Source organism: Paracoccidioides brasiliensis (genome assembly GCF_000150735.1).
Source record: "Paracoccidioides brasiliensis Pb18 unplaced genomic scaffold supercont2.3, whole genome shotgun sequence".
Classification (NCBI taxonomy): domain Eukaryota; kingdom Fungi; phylum Ascomycota; class Eurotiomycetes; order Onygenales; family Ajellomycetaceae; genus Paracoccidioides; species Paracoccidioides brasiliensis.
Window position 1 is genome coordinate 675,922 of NW_011371360.1, and position 22,303 is coordinate 698,224.

A 22,303-nucleotide genomic window follows, 5' to 3' on the forward strand; every position below is an offset into this window, starting at 1 on the left:
TGGATGGATATGCCCACCAGAAGTGTAGAGGACACTGCTGCTCCATCCCATCCCTTTAACTGAGCACGACGGCTCTGTATGCCCTTGGAAGCGGCGGGAAAACATACAACTAGGGATTTATCTATTGGTTTTGCCTACGCCTGGAAACTATCCGACTGCAACGGTTGTTGCGCCGATGTGGAGCAAGTTTCCCGGCATCCAATTCTTGGACTTGTGCCCGTTGAATACCAACAGCGGTAGGATAAAGCTTAGTGATGTCCTTGTTAGTAAACTGAACTGATCGACCGGAGACTATTCTTACATTAGCTAACTATGCAATAATATATATGGTCATGGGAAAGCTGAAGAGGGCCGGGTCGCAACCAAGCGTCCAGATCAACAGCTGGTCCGGGTGCTAGAGGACCTGAACCAAATCGACACTTTGTTTGCTGCTTGCGAAATACACAGACGGCCTGGCAGAGGCTCACTAGAGGAGTCCCGGCCCCGTGTGTAAAAACTATTGATGCTGAGGATGGGCGGTTGACCCAACCAGTGATTGGAAAGGTAATTGCAAACCGACTCTTCATGCCGAGTCTTGGTCGCAAGAAACTGAACGACGAAAGCATATATAAAAAGAGACCTGGATCCATTGCTGGGAACAACCTCACACAGAAGAACCTAAGAAAGATATGAAAAACTGTCGCTCTTCCCGATCCAACGAAAAGGAACATAATAGAAAACATTTCTGTGGATCCGATGCCCGACGACCACCCCTAGTTTATATCTATGGATATCATCACAGCGTTTTATCTTAGTTGTTGGCTTTGTTATTAACCACTCCGCCTGTCGCTTGAAATGACTTTCTTTTACCCCTTTCTCTCCAACTCAATAGCGTGGCGCTCTTCCCGCTGCCGACATATGTCTCAAGACATATGCACGTACAACAAATACTTAACTCGAATCTGCGCCACATCATATACAATATACTCATTATATTGCAACTGCACATCTGTATTGTCCTGCTTCTTCGGGGGATCCTTGACATCCGGCATAAGAGCCCCTTTAAGACTTTCATGCACACAGCCCGCATCCTTCCAACCCTGCGGGACAGTTTGCCCCTTACCAAGCGTAGACAGACTTCCCTGCTTCTTCGCATTCTCCCCAGCATTGTAGTCGCTGTTTACAAGTTCCAGCATCGGATCCCCCAACTCGACGTCACAGAGCATCAGAATGCCAATCTTGCCACTGCTGTTGGGCCAGCAGTAGTTGGCGGATTTGCTGGAGATGTCAGCAAAATAGATACCTTTGCCAAACATATAGCCCGTTACTGGGGCCTCGGGGGGTGCGATTCTGAGACCTTGGCTAAGGATACCACCGTAGTTGGTGCTGCGGGAACCGTGCCAGAGGAGGCGACGGTTGGTGTTTTGCAGGTGTGCAAAGGGGGAGGCTTCGAAGCGCTCCTTTTCGCCATGACGCTCAACCCGGAAGATGTGTTCGAGCTGGGGGTTAGTTAGCTTAGGGCTTATTCTAGCTTTCCCCCAATCACTGGACTCTGGCGGGGCTTACCCTGTAACGAAGATGGTGCGTGTGCCCGTGAGACTTCACGAGGTAGTCTTCCAATTCCCTATATTCGGCGGTAGCCGGATCCACTGGATGGATAGTAATGTGTTAGCATTAAGAGGGATTGAAGGAGAAGCGGAAGAAGCGGCTATGAAGTTCGTACGTGGTGACATCTCCTGCAGACCAAGGCCTTGATATTGCATGTCGAGATAATGTACGCCATTTTCGGAGGCTTTTGCATCTTTCATAATCTCGTTCGCAATCTCCATGTCGGTTAAAGTCTCGAGGAGATCGACCTCACGCTTGATGATATCTTGGGAGCCCAATAACAGGTGGACGATGGCGCCCAAACACATGGGGAATGAGGGTAAAGTATTGGTTGCTTAGTTGCTCTGCCGCTGGGACAAAAGGCCGACCATATTTTTGCATGGCAATTGTCGGGTCCGCGACCAATTCTGAAAGCTCCTTGAGAACCGCAAAACCCATCATGAGAGTGCGCTTGCTTAACTTGCCCAGGGGTAACTTCTTTGCGTCATACGACATGCTAGCCATTGTCGAGAGCATATGTTGCTGATTAAAGATGAGACCGACAAATTTCTGGACGGGCTCCGGCAATGTACATTCGATTAGCTTCATTTCTTCCTCATCTTCCTTTTTCACCTTTTTGCCCGTTTTCTTCTGATCAGCGTCCTCGCCGTCAGAGGCGTCCTCCTCATAGTTCCTCTCGATGAAAGTATACCTTCCAAGCCTCGGTGGGTCGAGTCGATTACTCCACGAAAGTCCGGTCTTGTTTCTGAATTTTTTATCAAACGTGGCTTTCGCTTGATCAAGGGTGAGCCCAGAGAATGCGGCATTTTGTCCATTTTCGCCCACTCGACCCCATCGTGTCCATGTGGTATATTTGCCCGAGGTTTTGTTCACCAGTAACTGGATCAGATAGAACTTGTTGTTATTATATGCGGAATGGGTCTGGTTCAATGCTGCATCATATATAAGACCTTTATCGTCGATAAAAACCTCATGGGTTGCTTTGTGTGTTTTCAGCCAACTTTGTCGCATGACCCATGCGAGAGTCCACCTTAAGATTGGAATGATACTTACAGCGATGTGGGTAGTTTTCATCGACTGGCACTTGTAACGTCGGAGAGGAAGCCTTCTGAGCATACTTTTGCTTCTTCGCTGGGGGCTCATCTTGGGATTTGGAGGAAGCGTCCTCGTCGTCTGCGGCTAATGTCCGTTTGGTCTTCGAATTTGCTGGATTTTTCTTCCCATTTGATGGCTTTACATCGTTGGCTGGCTTATCATCGTCATCAGCGTCAACACTTGGTTTGACATTGGAACCATCTAGCTGCAGTTTGGCTCTGGATGACCTCAATGGCCTGCCATTACCTGCTGCTGTGGGCGAAGCGGTTGTTGATGTTAGAAGATAAGGAGATTCTGTGGCTGGGTTCCCGTCCGCGGCTGAATCCAGAAGCCAGTCCAAGGAGACAATTTTTAAGTCTTTGATCAAGGCAGCTTGTTTACCTGAGGAATAATTAGTTCTATGCAACATACTAGGAGGTGGATAGATGAGAACTTCTCAGCAAGCACTGGATTTATTAAGATCATGTTTAACACCGCTCCACAAGACAAAGTAATACGGATAAAGGTCAATTGCAAACGGCGAGGTAAAATAAAGAAAGAAACTCACATTTGGGTTTATTGTCATCTACTTCCTTCTGCGTAGTCACAAGATGCGTACATGTATCAACCACCTTTGCAGTGTAAGCTCCGCCGCCGGATTCAATTCTGTCTATCAGAACCGCTGTAAACGGTCAGCATCTTTCAAGCCCCGAACGCTGGCTGAGAGCATTCCATCCTCTTTGTTCCTGTTGAGATTTTAATCTTTATTTGAGTATCATGTGTTGAAACACACCTTGCTTATAACCTGGAAACGTGCCGCTCAAGGCGATAATGTGATTTTTGAAGACGCCAGTCATGTTTTGACCAAACTGTGAGAAAGAGGAGAAAACGACGGCAGAAGAAGGGCAACGACGGCGCGGAAGGATGGATGTAGTTTTAATAAAACGATAGGGAGACACAGAGCCTTTTTAAACCGCCATCTCAAGGTGTGTTTGTTTCTTCTTTTTCTTTTTCTTTTTCCTTTTTTATGTGGCGTCAAAGACCAGAGCTTCAACTAGTAACAGTCCGTGGCTTGAGACCGTCTCAGCTCGTTCACCAGGCGGCAGCGCCCTGGTGATTGGCTAGTGACAACCATGGACAGCCCCTGATCTCACCTGGTGCAAAATGAAACCAAGCCCTTGGTCCCGCGACTTGGGCTGGCAGATATATATCATCTCGCAGCCGCCTGCACTGCAGCACACTCAGCAGGTTCCAGCCAGGCAGAAGAGGTGCCGACACGGCAAGATTCTCTCTCCATATTCGTGGTTGCAGGCATGACTACGCTCCGTAGTTGGTTGAGATGTTGTCTTCCATCTCTCGGAATTATTCGCTGAGCTTGTTGCAGGCCACAGCCCGCAGAGATCTCTGCAGGTGGGTGCCTAGGGGCTTATTTATTGCTGAGGGTTCCAGGCCATACAGCTACACGTATGTCTCTATCAGGCAGAGAGATGTAGGATGCCTCGAATGAGCATCCAGAGACAACCTCCAGACGATTCCCACGCTCCGATTGTTTCAAATCATTCATGTTGCCATATCAACCGTGGAAATAATCTCATGCCTGCCTCAGCTATCCTTTGCCTGCCCTGTCCCGTATATTTGCGCGGTTAAAGACAAGGTTTTTCATGGTATTAACTCATTTTGTTTATTTAGTCGCTATGAATTTGTTGCAAAATTATTTAACTTAGCCCTCTGGAAAGCCCAGAGCCCGTTACGAGAAAACATAGGACACGCGATTTTGCGGCAAGGAGCCTCGTTTGAATGCCCATGAACATCATCTACCGGCATTATGTAGTAATTCACATGCTACTTTTGATCGCAATGAATGGCTTCGATTTTCCCGGCTTCGCATTAATGCCCCGCGTCCATTTATCGCGAATTCCAATCGACTGAAGCTCAAAATAATTTGGTGGAGAGTGGCATTGAAAACTCCTGCTCGCTAAAGATACGCATAGATCTAAACGGGAATGTCAAAATATAATCCTGGGAAGCTCCCTCGCTCAGGGAGACACGACAAGGAACAAAAAAAAATATCCAAAGTTTACCATCACAAACTGTACAAACAAACATACGGGAACAATATCAACGACAGATAGTTCCCCAGGAAAGGCATGCGCCGACTACCTCTTTGACAAAGCAACGCCGTCCGATTTCCACCAGAGCTGTAGGAGGATTCCTCGCCAGCTGTTCTTGAACCATATTGAACCATAGAGAAGCCATGCAGGATTCCATCCTCGAACTTCTCACTCCTTTATTGAAAATGTATTGTTGATTTCAGGGAGATAGGAACAACAGAGTGAAATTCCTCCTTATCCTCATTCACAAATCCATTCTGCAACGTCTCGTCTAGAGACAAAACAACTTCAGCTTTTTCCGTAGATTTGAAATTTTCAGTCAAAGTTTCCCTTTTTGCACCCATTGTTGTTAAAACTTCGCCATATCCCTCCTCCACGGTGGTCCCTTTAAAAAATCTGCCTCCCCGCTGATAACGGTTTTCATTAGACGATTTAGCCGCTTTGGTGGATTGGATTTCTTCAATAGCTACTTCTCCTTTGAATACGTCCTTCGCGGTTGAATCATGCTTCATCAACCCGTGGTTCTCGTCGCCGTCACGCACCTCAAAAATTTCAATACTCTCATCATAAGCTGAAATTTGATCTTGTGTTGCTTCTTCCGATATTGGAAGATGCAATAAAGTAGGCGAGGTGACGCGTGTAGCATTCCTAGCCGGTAGTGGTGGCGGTGGTGGTGATAAGCGTTTGTGGATAGTAACGAGGCGAGCACGAGTAAAAGAGGGGCTGGCAGGACGGGCTTGGTTCGGATCCTCTGGAATGGTGTGATCTTGAATGCAAAGGGATCCTCGCCGTGGGGAAGAATTCTCTTTTGTTGAAGCTGTAGTGCTCTCTGTTATAGATGAGTTATCAACTTCCAACTGGTAGAGGGACCATGGTGTCTTATCTTTACCATTATGTGACGAGATGCGACTGATTGATGTTAAGGAGACTGTGGGTCGGCTGTCGATGAAGTCGTCTGTCTGGGTGCTTCTGTCGGCACTCGCAGTACTCTGAACGCTGCTCCGCCAGCTGTCCCTCTGAGAGCTGCTTGCACTCAGCCGCGGGAAGCGATGGTCGAATATAGGACTCGTCGGGCTTGGTCGGAATTCAAACATGCCACTACTAGGTATACGTCTCGTTCCGGCTTCTCGGATCACTATGCCTTCTTGTTCTAATGCTTTTACACCAAACGGATCGGGGTCTTTGGGCGCTGGAATACCGAACAAATCCTTTTCAATTTCAGCATCTCCAGGAGCTTCCCCTGGTGGTGGAAGCATGGAATTATCCACATCTTCATCGCCTTGGGCTGCTTTTATCGTCTGCATTAACGTAGTTATCGATTGCGGCGGATGTTTTGCTTTACCCGCCAAAATATCGGCAGCGGAAATTCTCTCGCCATAAAAACGTTCGTTTTCATCGCTTCTCTCGATAATGATGGCCCCGTCTACCTGGCCACCAGCATAAAATCCCCGACTTTTCAGATACATCCACAACGGAGCCTGTCGCTTATGCATTTCGGTTTCCAAAACACCTCCCACACCGACGGGTCCGGCAACAACGCTGACTTCCCCACCAAGTGTACAACGTATAGCTTTGAACCTCTCCAGAGCTTCGCATGTATTTATGATAACCACGCAATCGTAGATATCAACGCCAGTCAGAAATCCAAGCCCGGCTGTATGCAGCATGATTCCCGAAGGCGGACTCCACTCGCCCGTTTCCTTGATCCTTGCGACCAGAATTCCGCTACCTCCAGATCCACTAGGCCAGAGGCCTGTTCTCATTGTTGTAAATATTGCAAGGCCCTTTGCCTGTTTGATCACCGCTGAAGGTATCTTTTGAACAACCCTTGGCTTTCCTCTGGGCTTGCCAATAATCCCCTTGTTTCTACCTTCGGTACCCTTGTATTCTGCCGTCCTATCATCTTTACTTGAGTGCGAACTTGACCCGCTTTGCCTCTCATTCTCATCTTCAACCTCGGTGTAGAATCCGTCCTTACAAAAGCTGCGCAGGATACGGGCCGCCTTTTCGCTTTCCTTGTCTAGCGTCGCAGGCCAGAACGCCTCAGCACCGAGCTTTTTCGAAGAGCGATTTCCCGGTGCGCCAAGCTTATCGACAGTATTCCAGACTTTATCAAACCCTCGCTTTGAATACAATTTCGCTTTCTCCCATTTGGAGTGTGGCATCGTGCCATTCGTTTCTCGTCAGTTGGGACCACCGATAATGAGGTAAGAGCCGGCGATTTCGTCGAACACATCGATTCGGGAACGAAGATGAAGGAGCTCTTATGTGTCGGAGGAAGCCTCAGCAGCAGAGACCCCTCTTGCATTAGGGAAGGCGAAATGCGGGAGAAGGATTGGCCACCCGTTCAGCTCCACTGTGCAGCGAGCTGTCCCTTGACGTCAAGATGCGATGAGAGCGGTTTAGAACAACAAAAAGTTTAAATTGGCCCCGCGTGTGTACTTCACTGTTTAAGCTACTTACATTACGACGTGTGAAAATGACAAAGCGTAGTGCTGCAGATAAAGTACAAAGAGTGAAAAAAGGGAGGAGGCCATCTGTGAGTCAAGTCTTACCAAAAATATGAGGGGGGAGCAGCAGATGGCGGAAATGATCAATTGATAAGAAAAACCTAATGTTTCTTGTTCATTCCAAGTTTGTTATTATTACACGGGGACACGAAGCTTTGTTTCACTGAATTCCCCCCTGAAACAGTTCTTGCTCTGTGAGCACCGTTTAAGATGTCTCTCTACCTGGCTATCTTCTCTCAGGGGTCTGTCGGGAACTGAAAACAACAAATTGCCAGAAGTTGGCGGAAACACATTTGATCCGCCTGAGGGGCAGTCCCGACGGGGATGGAAGGATTGTATGAGCAACATGTCTGTTCCAGTACTTTATTTTTCCTCACGGACGGGCTGAGAATGAGGAGTCGGAGTCCGCAGTTGTAATTACTTTTCAGCCTGTCACCAGAAGTGTGGGACAACTTGGAAGTTGTTCGATCCATAGCGACATCACTGCCCCCACACTACTTCACCAAACACAACCTCTGTTGTTCCAGGTTGATGGAGATCTCCACTCCCGAGGCCCATATACAAACATTGGTTGTCCAGATTTAGGGCTGCCGGAGTCACGTGGGATCGAGTTGAACACCTCAGGTTGTTGAATTTACGGGTTTTACTATTGGGAAACGGAGGAAGAAAGGGATTACTATTTGGAAAGGCAAAAATGGATCCCAAGGATAGCGAAGGTGATTGTCGACGCGAATATGTTAAATGAACAATCAAAGTTTAGAATACCTCGGCCACCTTCTCTGGATTAGAGTCAGACTTCCCGCCGTCCAAGGCATTCAGCCTGGCGCTGAAGAATGTCAGCCCTCAGCCTCGCAAATGCACGTTCAATCCTCAACTTGGACTCCAGGTCTTTCACTAAAGTTCTCCGCGCAGAATAAACGCCACAGAGCAGCCCCGCTTCTCCACCTATAAACAACCCTCCCGCAGCAAAAAGTCCGAACGTCGCAATGTCGCCCAGCAGAGTGGGTCGAAGGAAAGGTGTCAGATCGGGAACCATCTCTTATGATTATACCAAGTTGTCAGCAAGAGCACGTCTAAACCAAAGTAGAAAATGCAAATAATGCCTATCCGCACCTATTCTCCCACTTGCAAACTGCACATGTGTCGGTTTCTCCACGATGCGGAAAGCAGTAAACATGTCCATCCGCACTCGCCGTACTCGATACGCCATGTACATCCCTAGCCCGATGCCAACGAGGGACCCGACCGTAGTGTGTGTTCCAAGCTTGGATACAGCGGAATTCAACCTATCGCAATCGAACGGCTGTAGATCGTGCTCCAGGTGCTCCTCTGCGAGCTTGTTGAGCTCCTGGCGGGTGGTTGCCCCGGAAGACTGCGAGAAAGTCGGGCATTGTTTCTTGCACTTTTTTTTTTTCCTTCTTTTCTCTCTATAGTAACGGCACGGGCATGTGGGTAGTTGGGTAGAACTGGAGCACTTTACACCGGAGCCTTCGAATGGGCATTGCCAGGGGCTGTTTTAACTGTCGATGTTCAGCATGATGTTCTAAACCATAATGCCTGGGAGATTATAAGCTCCCGAGTCGGTGACGTCATAGGGTAGATCAAGAGCTTCCCTTATTCGTTGGCATCGGGAACTACATCCTTGACAAGTCGCTGGTAACTCGAACGGCCTCCCGTATTCTGCCAATCGGTTTAATGTTAATTAATGGGTTGGCCGCTTTACGTTGCTTTTCTGCATTTCCATCCCTGCTATTTGTCTGAGGAATTGCCTCTGGAAGGTATTACGGCCCCCTAAATTACACGATAATGAAAACGCCACTGAACTCGTACACGTCCTTTCGGTGTGAAAAATTGGTATCAGAGACGACAAGGGGCCGAACTTTGACAGAATTGCATGTCGGCTTTAAACGCGTCTCTGGAGGGGAAGACGCAATCACTATTCCATGGACCTCTGGGAGTGCGATAGAAGGAATAACTCCTCCATCCTTTGACCTGACGTTTGCTTTCCGGCTCGGTACCGTCTAGCTGGTTGCCTCCCGAGTATCATGCCACTGGCGTTGCAGGCAATAAATGGAACATAAAAATCTCTAGGGGAACATGATAATTCCTGATCATCACTATCAGTCGATATATGTAAAGGAAATAAAATAAAAATTTATTTAAAAAGATTTTATTGAAATAAATATCTCATGCATTTTTAGTAAATTAAGCTTTCTTCATTTTCTATTAAATAGGAACTTGTTTTGAAACAACAAAAGTGAGACTTGATGTGTATGAATAGAAAAACACCAAGAATAAATAGAGTTTGTAGTAAAAGTATTATTTTTTTTCTCTATATAGAGCTTTAAATACACACTCTTATATATATATATATATTTAATTATTAAAATATAAAGTATATAAGTAAATTAAATAATTACAATTTTTTTCTTAATATTAAATTTAATATTGAATTATATATAAGTTACTTGTTATTATAATCATAATAATTAAAATAATATGTAAATAATATGTAAATAATGCTAGTATTATTTTTAAATAAAACTTTTATATTTATTAAAAATTTAAAGTTAATATTTTTATTATATAATATTTTCTATTGAATATTTTTAAATTAAAGAAGTTAATCTATATTTATTTAATTTTAATTTTAAATTATAAAAACTTTCATATTATAGCTATTAATGTGTTTGCTAGAAAAATAATAAATTAGTTTTAATCTTTTAACTTTTAAGTAATTAATTAATTTAATTTCATAAATTTAATTATTATTGGAACGGCGAAGTCAAACCACGGATTTAACGTCTAGATGGAACGTCAAGATTGAACATCAGACAAATTGAACATGCGAGAGTTTGACTGAAAAGGAAAACTAGGGCATGAAACTAGGGCGCATCTCCACACATCTTTTCCTTATTCTTAGTTCAGCTTTTAAATCTTAGTAAAATGGCACTTACTCTTTTTTCACACCGGTAACCCAGCCATCATAATTATTTTAATTCTTTTTATATAAGTTTAAAATATTTAGTAGTAAACTAACTAGTTAAAAAATCTTAAAATTTTTAAATAATAATTATCAGTAATTAAACTTGGTAAAAATTAAAATTAATTAAAAAGATTTTTATAATAATTAATAAATTAATATACTTATTAATTTTTTAAATAATAATTAGTAGGTAAGTTAATAAGCTTATCTTAATTAGTATGAAGTAAAATTAATTATTTTTGTTATATATTTGCAACTTAAAAGAGCAGATCTAAACTATATATAATAATCTCTTTTTTAAAGCTATTTCCCTATAAGAGCTTGTTTTAATTTTTTTAACTGAGATTTCTACTATATCAAATGATAATTAAAAATAAATAAAAAAGTATTACAAAGCTTTACAGCAGCTTATATATTTAGAATTTAATATTTATTCAAAGCTTGAATGATTAAAAGAAGTCTTTTTTTTAATAGAGAGCTTAATTACTTTGCATTGTTGACATTTTTAATTACTTGATTTTTAATAGAAAGTATCTTATTTGATGACATATTTTACTAGATAATAGAATACATTAGGAGTTACTGTTGATTATAGTTGAAAAAAATTGAATGTGATTGAATCTACTCTTTTAATATCTTGACCAACTCCGGTCAATCTCATATAACTAAAGTAAACAGTCTGCATACTCTGCATATACATTACATATATTATCTCTATTCAACTTTATCACACTCAACACCAGGACTAGGGGTGGATCGGGTTATATATGTTGAAATAAGAATTAAGGGTCTAGGCGATACCCCTACGTCTTCCAACCCGGAGCGGTATTGTTTCCGATGTGACTGGTCGTCGTGATGCAGTTCAGCTGATGATTCTCCCCATACTGGTTGAGCAAGCCATTTATTTTTCTGCACCTGCCAGAGATTTACTTGCAGAGGTGTGTTCTGCCGATTCCTGCCCAAAGATATGCCGAACAAATGTATTATCCGAGGGAGCGCCTCCGGGTGCCAATGTCTGTGCATGAAATTCGGGCGCCTTATAGCAGGAGACACCTTTCGTCCCGAAGGCCACTCAAGGAATTGGGAATTGGGTTGTATTCACAAGATACATTTCCATGGGGTGACGACGAGGAGCGGATGGGTGGAATTCATCCAGATTGTTACTCATTAGAATTGACTTTGTGTGTTGCTATATACATATATTTTGGCCTTGGTAGGTGCAATACTCAACTTTGTCAATGTGAAAGGATTTAGATCAGAAACTCCAGAGCTTGAGATGGAATTTGACGGACACTGAATGTCCAAAGAACACCTCTAGCCATTGACATACCACACCAGCGCTCGCAGCGAAAAATTCCTCTCGCAAAATCTGGAAAAGATAGAAATTCTCGTTGCAAAACGTGACTATTTTATAACCTGTCCAGTTTAAGATGTTGGAATCCCGATCGTTGGTTCCATACAAGAAACATTACATCAGTGATAGTAAGATTTCATACAAGTTGAAATAGATAGATCACGGGTAATCCGTCCCTTAGAGTATTTCATAGATATTTCCTCCAGGATGCTTGGGTATCGCATGGTTTGAGGCAGTCCCATCGCCCTCCGCAATAAGTTTCTTGACCCAATCGATCCCAGAATTCCACCAAATATGGCGGTGCGGCGTCCCGACCAGGTCGATACTGCTGCGGTCCAACGTCCCCACCCCGATATCCATTAGAGTCTCCGACCCCTCCTCTTCGAAAGCCACAAACGATATATTGGTACCACAGCGGGAACAGAACGTGCGCCATACCGATTTTGAAGAAGCATAATGAGTCAAATAAGTGTCCTTGGTGACCTCATTCGGGTACACCAGTTGGTCTCCAGTGAGAATAATTTTCGCGCCGTCTTCCTCTACTCCAACTGCATCGAAGGAAGAATCATTGGACCGACGGAGTAATGAAAATGTGATGAATTCTTGTGGACATATGTTCCAAATCTGAACAGGGACCCCAGAGGCACTTCGGCAGTCGCTACAGTGGTCGAAACATAACAATGGAGCTTTGATATCAGGTTGCCCTGGAGGGTGGTTTGGATTCAGGACCGGCCTCTGCTCATACCCAGGAAATGTGATTATGTAGCGAACAGCAGCACAATGGCAGCCGCCATGAAGAGAAAAAGGCTCACTGGGAGAATGCATGACTTTGGTCGTTGGGATTGATACCAGACGAAAATAGGTTCCGCTGTACCGAAGTTATTCGTTGCTTCAAAGGCTTACAGGGGATGGTGATGGGGATGTGTTGGTCGGTACCGATGTCACCACTCCTTGCGAAGTCTAATCACGAAGCAAGCCCGGGAAAATTGCACGAAGACAATTCGGATATCAGTCAAGGTGGGTTGGTTCACAAAGTCGCGAACTCCAGAGTTCTGATAAGTTAGACAGTTGATCACCCTAAGATTATCTTTTTTCGCCAGTCTAGAGTCAAGACTCGAGGAAAGTGTTTGGTTGATGGGGATTCCAGATGATCAGAGCCCCTCACATGTGATTGATCTTTATCATGCAGAGATAAGCAGTCTGTCTCAATCACTACCACGAGCATCCTACTGATCTTTGTTTGATGTTGTTTAAATTATTGTTCTGCCTAATTAATTGAATTGATGATAGGGTAAAGCTAGTTAGTTAGTAGGAGTTATTACTAATCAAAGCAGAATCAACAGCCCTTTGATGCCTACTCACCGATTGGCAAGACCCACAATCCGAGCACTGATATACCGCTACAATAATGGCTGACAAGCAGTGTAGTTACTTACGCACGCACCGTACGTATTCACGGCACGACTATAGAAAAGTATAAATGCTTGCAGGTTGCATTACCAAGACCAAAGAAGAAATCCAGACTGGATGGTCACCAACGAACATCCATGGATCTCGTGCAGTTTGGCTTCACGTAACTCCCCCCTCAGGAAAGCTTCAATCAATAAAGCCTAAACGCACGCAGTTGGAATGAAGGTGAAATGTCCGCAAATTTGATTGGTGGTTCGTCTGATGATAGTCCTGTTGAAGGGCAATGGTTTTTTGTTGTGCTATTATTAAATGCGGAAATGAAGGCGCCATGGTACCGCTCTTAAAGCTGCACGGCGGAAGAGTCCACTTTGCCGTTTAACTATGTTATTCAGAGATTCCTCCAATCGGGTCCATCCGGAAGCTCCGAAATTTACACAATTGGCAGAGCCGGGTAGTGGCTTCAACTTGCTAAGGACTATTGCAACCTTAGTGCCTGTCAGATTATAGAGCTATAGGTAAAGTAAACTGTCCCATTCTCAAAAAGTTTACCAACCAAGTGCCAAACGCATGTTGCTGTTGTAGCGAGTCGGATAGAAGGGTTAGAGTGTGACGAACGTCAATACCTCCCTAGGGACCTTGGGCTGAGCTGATCCACACGTCAGAAAGCGCCTCGTGGTTGTTGCCGGCAAAGCAATGAAGTTGAAAAGGCGTTGGGATCTAAAATATCAACCCTCTCCACGTGATTTGGCTGGTCCATTCCAGCCCCGCCAAATCTCTGGTTACTCCGATAACGAGCCGATGCACGAAAATGACGACGTTGCTCAGCCATGTTGAATCTGCGCCGTGTGTATCAGGCCAGGAATCCACGACGTGCTCTTAAGTCCGTCAAAGACTCATGGCTTCTGGCGCTTGATAGCAGTTAACTTATCTCTTTCTTTCAGATTTGATTTGATTTGATTTGATTTGATTTGGCAATGCCCCACGCTCCAAAGAGTGGTTAGCGCGGTCAGAGAATCAATCCTTCATTTACGAATGGACGTGTGTCACGGATTTTGACTAAGGAGCCCTGGCCTGTCCTGAGACATCCTTGATGGATGTTGTTCAGCACGTTTTTGTTAGCATTTTTTTCGCTTCGGTTCGGTGCAATCTCGAGGCCGAAATTGAACTGGAATTGCTTGGCCATTTTCAGCTTCTCCCCCATTTCACCAGAAAACGGGAAAAGGCTTTGGGATTTGTCCCGGTTCCCATTTGCTCCATGTTCGCTTTTGCTACAGCTACAGGGAATCCTCCGTACAGGGCTGTGGCTGCGATGTGATGTTGAGTGATTCAGGTAACTCAAAACGATCAGTTTTACCCTATCATTCACATGCACTCATATGGCGGCCGGAATACTAGGCTGTTTTGGAGCTTCCTGAGTCTCGCACACATGCGAGAGCTTCACTGCAGGCAAGTCTTAATGGACTGCATACTCATGCAACTTCACATGTCGTTGTCCTGATAGCCAGGATGCGAACTAAGCTTATCTATGGCTGAGGTCTAAGATAGAGCAATAGTGCAACGGCTCTGGAAGCCTACGACTGTGGCATCTGGACACAGACCATGTAGGGCCATGTTGATAACTAAAGACTACGCCTTTCTAGAACATAGGGGCTTAGACATATAGCATGGCCTTTGCTTGATATTCCCATTGTTAAGCACTATAAGTAAAACATCTGTCCGTTTTTCTTTTTGAAAACAAGCTTCTCACTACAATACATCGACCTCTAGCTGTCTTCGTTGTTTAACAATAGTTTTCTTTTCTTTTCTTTTTTTCTTTTCTCTTTTTTTTTTTTTTTTCCGACAGTCCTCTTTTTTATTGTTAGCAGTCGTCCCCATTCAACTTGTCAATGTCTTCCGTGATTCTATCTGCGCTGATGCGCCGTCAACAGATTAAGGGAGACCTTTGCACATTTGAAATATGCAGCATCGAAAAATCTTACTACGGTTATCGCCCGTCACTTGCGGCTAACACCGTCTTTACTGCGATTTTCGGTGCCTCCTTAATAGCATATGTCCTGCAGAGCTTCTCCTCGAAGAGGTTTTTGGGATTCTCCGTCGCTATGATACTGGGCACTCTCTGCGAGGTATTGGGATATGTTGGCCGCATCCTCATGTACAACAACCCCTGGAAGAGGGTAGGTCAATATTGGAATACACTACGGTAGCCATTTGAGTTTACATAACTCACATTTTCACCACCCTAGGCTCCATTCATGGTTCAAATCTGCTTCCTCACAATCGGCCCGGCCTTCCTCGCTGCTGCTATCTACTTCTGCCTCTCGAGAATTGTCACAACATTTGGCACGTCCAACTCCCGTATTCCATCTGCCTGGTATCCACGAATTTTCATACCCTGCGATATCCTCGCACTTGCACTTCAAGGCACCGGAGGCGGGTTAGCCAGCACTGCCGAGACTGGCAGCAACCAGGCAGACGTTGGCAAAAACATCATGATTGCCGGTGTTGTCTGGCAAGTCGTCGTTCTAGGCGTTTTTATTTTGCTTGCGTTCGACTTCGCTCTCAGAACCTTGCTCCGGATGAAATCAATGGGCGCTAGCGCCCTCGACTCCAAACACGCTGTGCTCCGCGCGTCCTTATCATTCCGCGGCTTTCTTGTTGCCCTCTCATTATCCACTTTCTTCATCTTTGTCAGATGTGTTTATCGTATTGCAGAGCTTTCGGGAGGCTGGGACGGCCACCTTATGAAAGACGAACCCCTATTTATTGCCTTGGAGGGTGTTATGGTGGGACTTGCTGTCCTAGTTCTCAATGCTTTTCACCCAGGGAGATGTTTTAAAGAAACCCCTGACGTTATTGATGAAGAGGGGAAAACCATCAGTCGATGAGATTCTCAGCCAACAGGAGGGCTTTCCACAGAGAGGTTTCATGAAATATAAAGCATGGCGGAGTATTTATTGGATGGTTTGGATTTAAAGACCCTATAGTGGAAGCGAATTACGAATAATTGGCTTGGTTTCTCTTGAATCTGCGGTCGGATATGATCCTTCTTACAGGGTCAAATCCTACTGCTGATGCAATCGAGTTCGGATGAGCGAATTCGAATGAGCAACTTTATCGTTTAAGCGAATAAAAAAGACCTCTCATCATCGTAAGTAGGAAAAACTGCTTATCTTTTAAAAAGAATTTCGCACGGTAAACTTGTGAGGGCCGCCTAATTTGACAGCATCTCAATTTCATGCATGATTGTCTCCCGAAGGAATTTGGATTTGGATTTGGGTTTTTTTTTTTTTTTTTGATGGTATTCTTTCCTTTCAGGGCGTTTATATATGGGCTCTCTGAGCGATGACGTTGTTGCAGTCCATTTTTCCATCTTATGGATTGTTCGGCAAGATTCTTAATGGTACATACTTGGATGTTCAATTACTAAGTTGCTCAATTTGGCGAGAATCTATCTGGAAGCCAGAGACAATTGAATTATCATAGACCACTGCAAAATAGTATTCAAGACAACGACATTTACTAATTCACCGTATACGAACCTGATCCTTAAGATGCCTTTGCAATCAAAGAAAGTATCAGACCAAATCGTCTACCTCTTCCCACGTAGAAATTTAAACTGATATGGCGGAATTCCTGGGAACACATTCAACTACCATGGCTGGGTTTAAAAAAATCACATACGATAGGAGAAGAATTAGAACCCCCTTCTATCAAAATATATCGTTCCGTTCCATCGGTGCTATCTCAGTTTCTATCCCCAACCTCACTAGTTATCGGCATACGCTAGCAGAAAAATTTTAGCGATGCCCTATGGGCCCTGAACAGCAGCTTGTGGAGTAAGTTATTGTTGTAACTACGGCCCAGAATGTCTTTTACATTCCTGTCAACTCCCTTCTGCCTCCCGTGACACCGCACGCAACATCAACTGCCTCTGAGATGGTAATAGTAATAAGTGAGATACATTTGCAAATGACCAAACAACAACCATACAACAGCAACGCAACTAGTTTTCGTGAGCAGGCAGCAAGAATCGAGTCCCATCCTTTGATGACGACAGCCCCGGCCCGGAGCAATAGTTAACTGCCTTTACCATTGGCTTACTTGCATTCATCCACTGCCTTCTTCAGTGGCGTAACTAGTGATAAGTTCCCTGTGAGACGCGCATATGGTCTCAACGTTCACAGCCCCTTCGAGAGGTAACGCCAGTGACCTCTACGTGGCTTTCACCCACTGCCAGACACAGTATCCCTTCTTGTTCCTCAACTCGGCATTGGGCGCCACGTTTCAGCAAAGTATTTGATCATCTCCACTTGTTCTTTGATTGCGGCAAAGTGTATAGGGCTTTTTACTGGCGGCGGCCCTTGCACAGGTAATTTATCTTGACGGAGCGGTTGAACGAGCAAACGCGCAATTTCAAGATTGTTAAACAACGCTGCCACGGCTAATGCCGTCATCCCAGAATCTTCTAGCGGGGAATCAACTGCGCCATTTTGTATTGATCAGGGTTGCCAAAATAGATTGAGTTGGGGGGGGGGGGGATTGCAATCCTTCTCGTATAAGCTACATCTTCCGCCTCTCGTTAGCAGATTAAACTTCGTTCTTCGGGTGTTCTCTCGCGGGGTAAACGAGGATCAACCTTAAGTAACTATGTCACTACCTTGTTGTTTGCTTTTTGAGATAACTAGATATCGATTGTTCTAAGAACTTCCAAAGGTAGTAATTATCCGTTTCCTTCTTGTCTTTTTTTAAAATCTAGCTATCGTTATCCCGCAACTAATTTTGATGCTGGCAGGCCCAGGGAATTCCCGATTGATGTCCTTCTCTGAGCACTTGTTGAGGCGTGGGACGTTTCGAAGAGATCAACAGGATCATGCGCCCGATTGACCGGGCCGCCACTGAATTCAAGCAAGTTTGGTTGTCGTCTGTTAGATAATTTCCTGCTCAATCGAGGAGATGAAATTACCCAGAGAGAGAAGGGGGAGGCACAGTATTGTACATGTACACACATACATACATACATACACAGTTAGGAAGCCAGATATGTAAGTGGATCACACCGCTTGTCTTCTCCGGTTTATTGATTCTTTCCGTAACTATCATTCAACCTCTCCGTAATCGTTCAACTGCTTGTTCGTCAGGTTAGGCTTTCAGATCTGACCAGTTCAATCACTTGTTACGGCTAGTAGGGGACCAATTCAGTGATGGCCTAGTTACATGCTGTTACGTATGGCTGCTGTTAAACATCAAAACGGTCAGTTACAGTGTGCTCGCTTTCGCAAGAAAATTTCTTCCTCGCAGAACATCATGCCCGTAAACATACAAACAAACTAATCTACGAACCAACTGACCACTAATGGCGTCCAGGATGTCTGCACAGTATGGTAAGTATTCAAAACAGGACTCCGGTATGAGAAGCGTTGAAATAGTCTTGGGTGAGCCGATGCTTTCTCGATATTTATCTGTCTTCATCACTGCCAATAATAACTAATAGCCTCACATTTGGTAACTATGACTTATCTTCGATGACACACTGGCCCCCACTTGCTAGATAACTACATGCTTTTTGACCCGTGCCAAAGTGTTAGGTTGGAAAGCCAGCTCTCCTGGATAGGATCAGCGTTAGCTCCCGAGGCTTCACCAAAACTTAGTTATGAACAAATATTTAGTCACAAGGTATTGCCAAGATTGCCTTGACATATTGTCTGGTTGAAGCGTTCGATTGTTCCCAAGAACCATTAGTCGTTCAACGTGAACTAAACGGAGCATCGTTGGTCGAACATCAGAACCTACCCACAAAAAAATGAAACCAAGTTAAGAGCAATGGTAGCAAAAATATGCCATATTCTCGTACCAGCAGACTTCAGCCCGATGATCCTGTCCAGTGAGAGAGATTTGCCTGTAGACTTTTCAAACAATCAACCCCATTACTAAATGCATGCAACGGGTATGGTTTATTTTATTTTATTTTATTTTTTAAAATTAGATATGCGTTGGTTAGTTGCCTACATAGTACAGCAGAAAGTGTATCGTGCAGAAGTTGTTCAGTGGCCTGGAGTTGCCACATAAGGGTGAGGAAAATTACAATGTGATGATTACTTTTGCCAAAACACAGAGGAAGACAAGAGAATGAATGAATGCAATAAAGGATCCGTAAAATAATTACTTGGCCAATCTCCTGGTATCCATAGATAGCAATTTTCCTAGGCAGAACTTCGATCGGTATGGAACATAAATAAAAGTCTCATTACTTTAGCGATTAGTTAACTCTAGCTGAGTAATGGGTTTTGTAGAGCGGAAATTCGTGTAAGTAAAGAACGGGAAGAAAGTGAAGGAAATACAGTAGTTAACTCTAAACGCGGGAAAATGGACAGGTACCAGATGAACAGAAAACCATAAACATGCAGTTGTAAACAATTGAGAGAAAACAAGATCATAAACAACCATAATACAGAATTGATGCGCAGGAACAGTCTTTCAAATATTAGTGAATGGATCCGGTCCCGAATGCTTCGAACATAAACCAAGAAAAATAATAAAACAATGGCGAAAAGGAAATGGGGGGAAAAAAAAGGAGAAAAAAGAAAAAAGAAAAGAAAAAAAAAAGAAGGCGAAAAGGAAGAATCTCGACAGGGATGGAAAATCTGAAAAATCCCGAGTCTGTGGGTGGAATCACAAACAAACAGAAATAAGAAAAGAAAAGAAAAGATGAAGTAGAAGAATAGAAGAAGAAGAAGAAGAAGGGATACAGGTCTTAAATCTAGGCGAAAAGAATCAAATAAGAGAAAAAGAAAAACTGATCTCTTGCATGGAAGAAGGACCCTGTCTGCAGAATCAGCCAGCCTCATGCCGCAACCCACCAATGATATTGGCTTCGTCATTCACCATTTCACGACACGTTGTGGGAAAAATTCATCAATTAGGTCGAGGTAATACGGCTAAAGGGTTGGATATTTGTTAGTAATTTATGGTTGATTATCCTTTGTTTACTGAAGGGGGAAACTGCGCCGAATCTAAGAATTTATGCACCGAAATCCTATTGAGAGGGGGGGGGGAAAAAAGGAAAAAGGGGAGGGAAAAAACCGTACCTTAAGATCTTCAATATTGGGAACCTCATCTGTTTTGCTATAAAGATCGTACGGATTGAAAGCCTTGACTGCCTCAAGCATACGGTGGTCATCTTCGTTCATCAGGTGTCGATATGCACCTGCAGAATGCCAGGGGTAAAAAGAGTGATAGCGAATCATAGCCAACGCCTCCCTAGGAAGAGTTGATTGAGATTTCACGACGTTATACAGGTACTCATCATGCCCCCACGAGAGCATGATATTGTCAAGGCCACAGTTAGGGTAATAAATGCCGAATTTCGAGCCATAAATTTCGTTTCCAAAATCGGGATTGTTGGCAAACGTGCCCGGGAAGATGATTCGCTCGTCAAAGGCGCATCCAACAGGGAATGTATCTCCAACCACATCCCATTGACCTTGCGCATCAAAGAAAAAAAGTAGCTTCCCCAAATCATGAATCAAACCCGTTAGTTGCATCCATCGTGGTTTTCCGTCACGTCTGATGGCTTCAGCTGATTGGAGAAGATGTCCAATTTGAGAGAGGGATGTATCCGGGTCGGACTCGTCGATCAGTGTGTCGAGTTTCTCAATTGCTTCCCAGACTGTCATCTCTGCCCGTACTTTAAACCGGAGTTCATTCCGAACTTTCAGATTGTAAGCAACCGTTTGCTTTTCATGTTGCTCTTGATAAAATGTTTTCACCCTGTCACATGCCGTCTCGTATTGTCGGAACTTGGACTTGTCCTTGTCTGCTCCAAATTTAGGCTCGTCGTACGCAGTGGTCTCTTGGAGTTCTGACTTCAGGACATTGACAGTGTCAATACCATCTGACACCTTTTCCAGGGAAGCACCATCGCGCTTAATATCGACTGTGGAGCCATTGGGCGTTGAAAGTATCATAGTGGTCGAGGGATAGGTTGACCGTTAGGAGGCAAGTAATGAAACTAGGTGAATCAACTTCACGAGGTTGAGGTGCGTAGAAGAAGAATGCAGGGAGTAGTAACGCAGAAGAATGAAACTCGTAAAGGAACTGTAGCAAGTTTGTTAATGCGAAGAAGCATCAGAAAGCGTGGTCTAAGAGGAGATATGAGGGTATATATACACCTATGTACGTTTGTCTAAAAAGCAATGCAGGTAACATTGAGGAGAATGGAAGAAATGCCAATTGACAGCAAAGCATTAATCTGCAAACACAGACAGCGAAAGATAAACTTAAGCCAAGTTTCGAAAAAGCGGCTGCCCTTTCGTTGAAATATCTTTTTGCACGCTTCGTTGCAGACAGACCCTGCATCATTTCTTAACTTATTGCGCCGCAACCAAGTTGTACTGCCAATGAAACTTCAAGATAATCCACGTCAAAAAGGCACTGGTGATGAAGGAGAGTTGGAAAAGGAATATAATAGGGGAAAAAAATGGAGAAAGAAAAATTAAAGAAATTTCAGATAAATCTTTGTTTTAGGTTCATCTTGGTAGATCATGGCAGATCCAGGAACAGTGTCAAACTGTGACGATTATCGAAGAATGCACCGAAGCTCTGAGAATGTTACCCTGGCAAATAATAGTGCAGATATAAAAAGCTTTTTCTTCGAAAACAGTGCTGATCGCGGATAGCGACATAAAGGACTACACAGCTTTGTTCTCCCGCAGGCATCCTGCATGAAAAACGGCCGAAATGCATGCAGGGACGTTGGGCATAGGTAAATATTTAGTTACCGCCTTAATTGATATTCGAGAGTCATGGGATTCCATCAAACTATTATACTTTGGGCCGGATAACTGTTTTTTTTTCTCTTTATGATCAACTAATGGCACCAAATTTGACTCGTTAACTTCGTGAAGCCGTTGGTAAGCGCAGGGAAAGAGCGGTAAGTCTGTTAACCGTCACACAGATGTACCCGAGATTTCAACAATGTGTGCGAGATAAGTTACATATATCGAGGGCTAAAGGGTCCGTATGTATCGCAAAACCGGGATGGACACCGCAGCATTCCGCATATTATTCATTGGACGGTAACGTGGCTCGGGCTCTTGGCTGTTGCGCTGGAGAGATCGGGACCATACTTTCTCAGATAACAAAGACACCCACGGGCCACCAATGCCATCCCGGACAAAGCAACAAATTTAGGTAGACGGTGTAAGAGATTTATTTTGTTTCCAAATGACGCCCGGCATATCGGGAGCAGATCCGGTCAGGGGGAAAAGAGCAC

General features: G+C 44.1%; 6 protein-coding genes across 6 annotated transcripts; 1 reads left to right on the forward strand and 5 right to left on the reverse strand.

Annotated features, from left to right (window-relative positions):
* Nucleotides 1-902: 902 nt before the first annotated feature.
* PADG_02607 (uncharacterized protein) lies at nucleotides 903-3,518 on the reverse strand (the record flags this gene model as incomplete). The annotated part of the gene is made up of 7 exons (XM_010759751.1): nucleotides 903-1,478; nucleotides 1,546-1,628; nucleotides 1,703-1,852; nucleotides 1,878-2,567; nucleotides 2,641-3,063; nucleotides 3,230-3,343; nucleotides 3,455-3,518. 7 exons carry the CDS (start codon nucleotides 3,516-3,518, stop codon nucleotides 903-905), a joined length of 2,100 nt encoding a protein of 699 aa, XP_010758053.1.
* Nucleotides 3,519-4,948: 1,430 nt separating this feature from the next.
* On the reverse strand, nucleotides 4,949-6,937 carry PADG_02608 (uncharacterized protein; the record flags this gene model as incomplete). The annotated part of the gene is made up of 1 exon (XM_010760229.1): nucleotides 4,949-6,937. The coding sequence occupies one exon, from the start codon at nucleotides 6,935-6,937 to the stop codon at nucleotides 4,949-4,951; it is 1,989 nt and encodes a 662-aa protein (XP_010758531.1).
* A 1,135-nt stretch (nucleotides 6,938-8,072) lies between these two features.
* On the reverse strand, nucleotides 8,073-8,784 carry PADG_02609 (uncharacterized protein; the record flags this gene model as incomplete). Its single annotated transcript, XM_010759752.1, has 3 exons — nucleotides 8,073-8,320; nucleotides 8,396-8,654; nucleotides 8,725-8,784. 3 exons carry the CDS (start codon nucleotides 8,782-8,784, stop codon nucleotides 8,073-8,075), a joined length of 567 nt encoding a protein of 188 aa, XP_010758054.1.
* A 3,015-nt stretch (nucleotides 8,785-11,799) lies between these two features.
* On the reverse strand, nucleotides 11,800-12,447 carry PADG_02610 (uncharacterized protein; the record flags this gene model as incomplete). Its single annotated transcript, XM_010759753.1, has 1 exon — nucleotides 11,800-12,447. The coding sequence occupies one exon, from the start codon at nucleotides 12,445-12,447 to the stop codon at nucleotides 11,800-11,802; it is 648 nt and encodes a 215-aa protein (XP_010758055.1).
* Nucleotides 12,448-14,918: 2,471 nt separating this feature from the next.
* PADG_02611 (uncharacterized protein) lies at nucleotides 14,919-15,917 on the forward strand (the record flags this gene model as incomplete). Its single annotated transcript, XM_010760230.1, has 2 exons — nucleotides 14,919-15,206; nucleotides 15,276-15,917. 2 exons carry the CDS (start codon nucleotides 14,919-14,921, stop codon nucleotides 15,915-15,917), a joined length of 930 nt encoding a protein of 309 aa, XP_010758532.1.
* Nucleotides 15,918-19,910: 3,993 nt separating this feature from the next.
* PADG_02612 (uncharacterized protein) lies at nucleotides 19,911-20,996 on the reverse strand (the record flags this gene model as incomplete). Its single annotated transcript, XM_010760231.1, has 2 exons — nucleotides 19,911-19,967; nucleotides 20,118-20,996. 2 exons carry the CDS (start codon nucleotides 20,994-20,996, stop codon nucleotides 19,911-19,913), a joined length of 936 nt encoding a protein of 311 aa, XP_010758533.1.
* Between the last annotated feature and the right edge of the window lie 1,307 nt (nucleotides 20,997-22,303).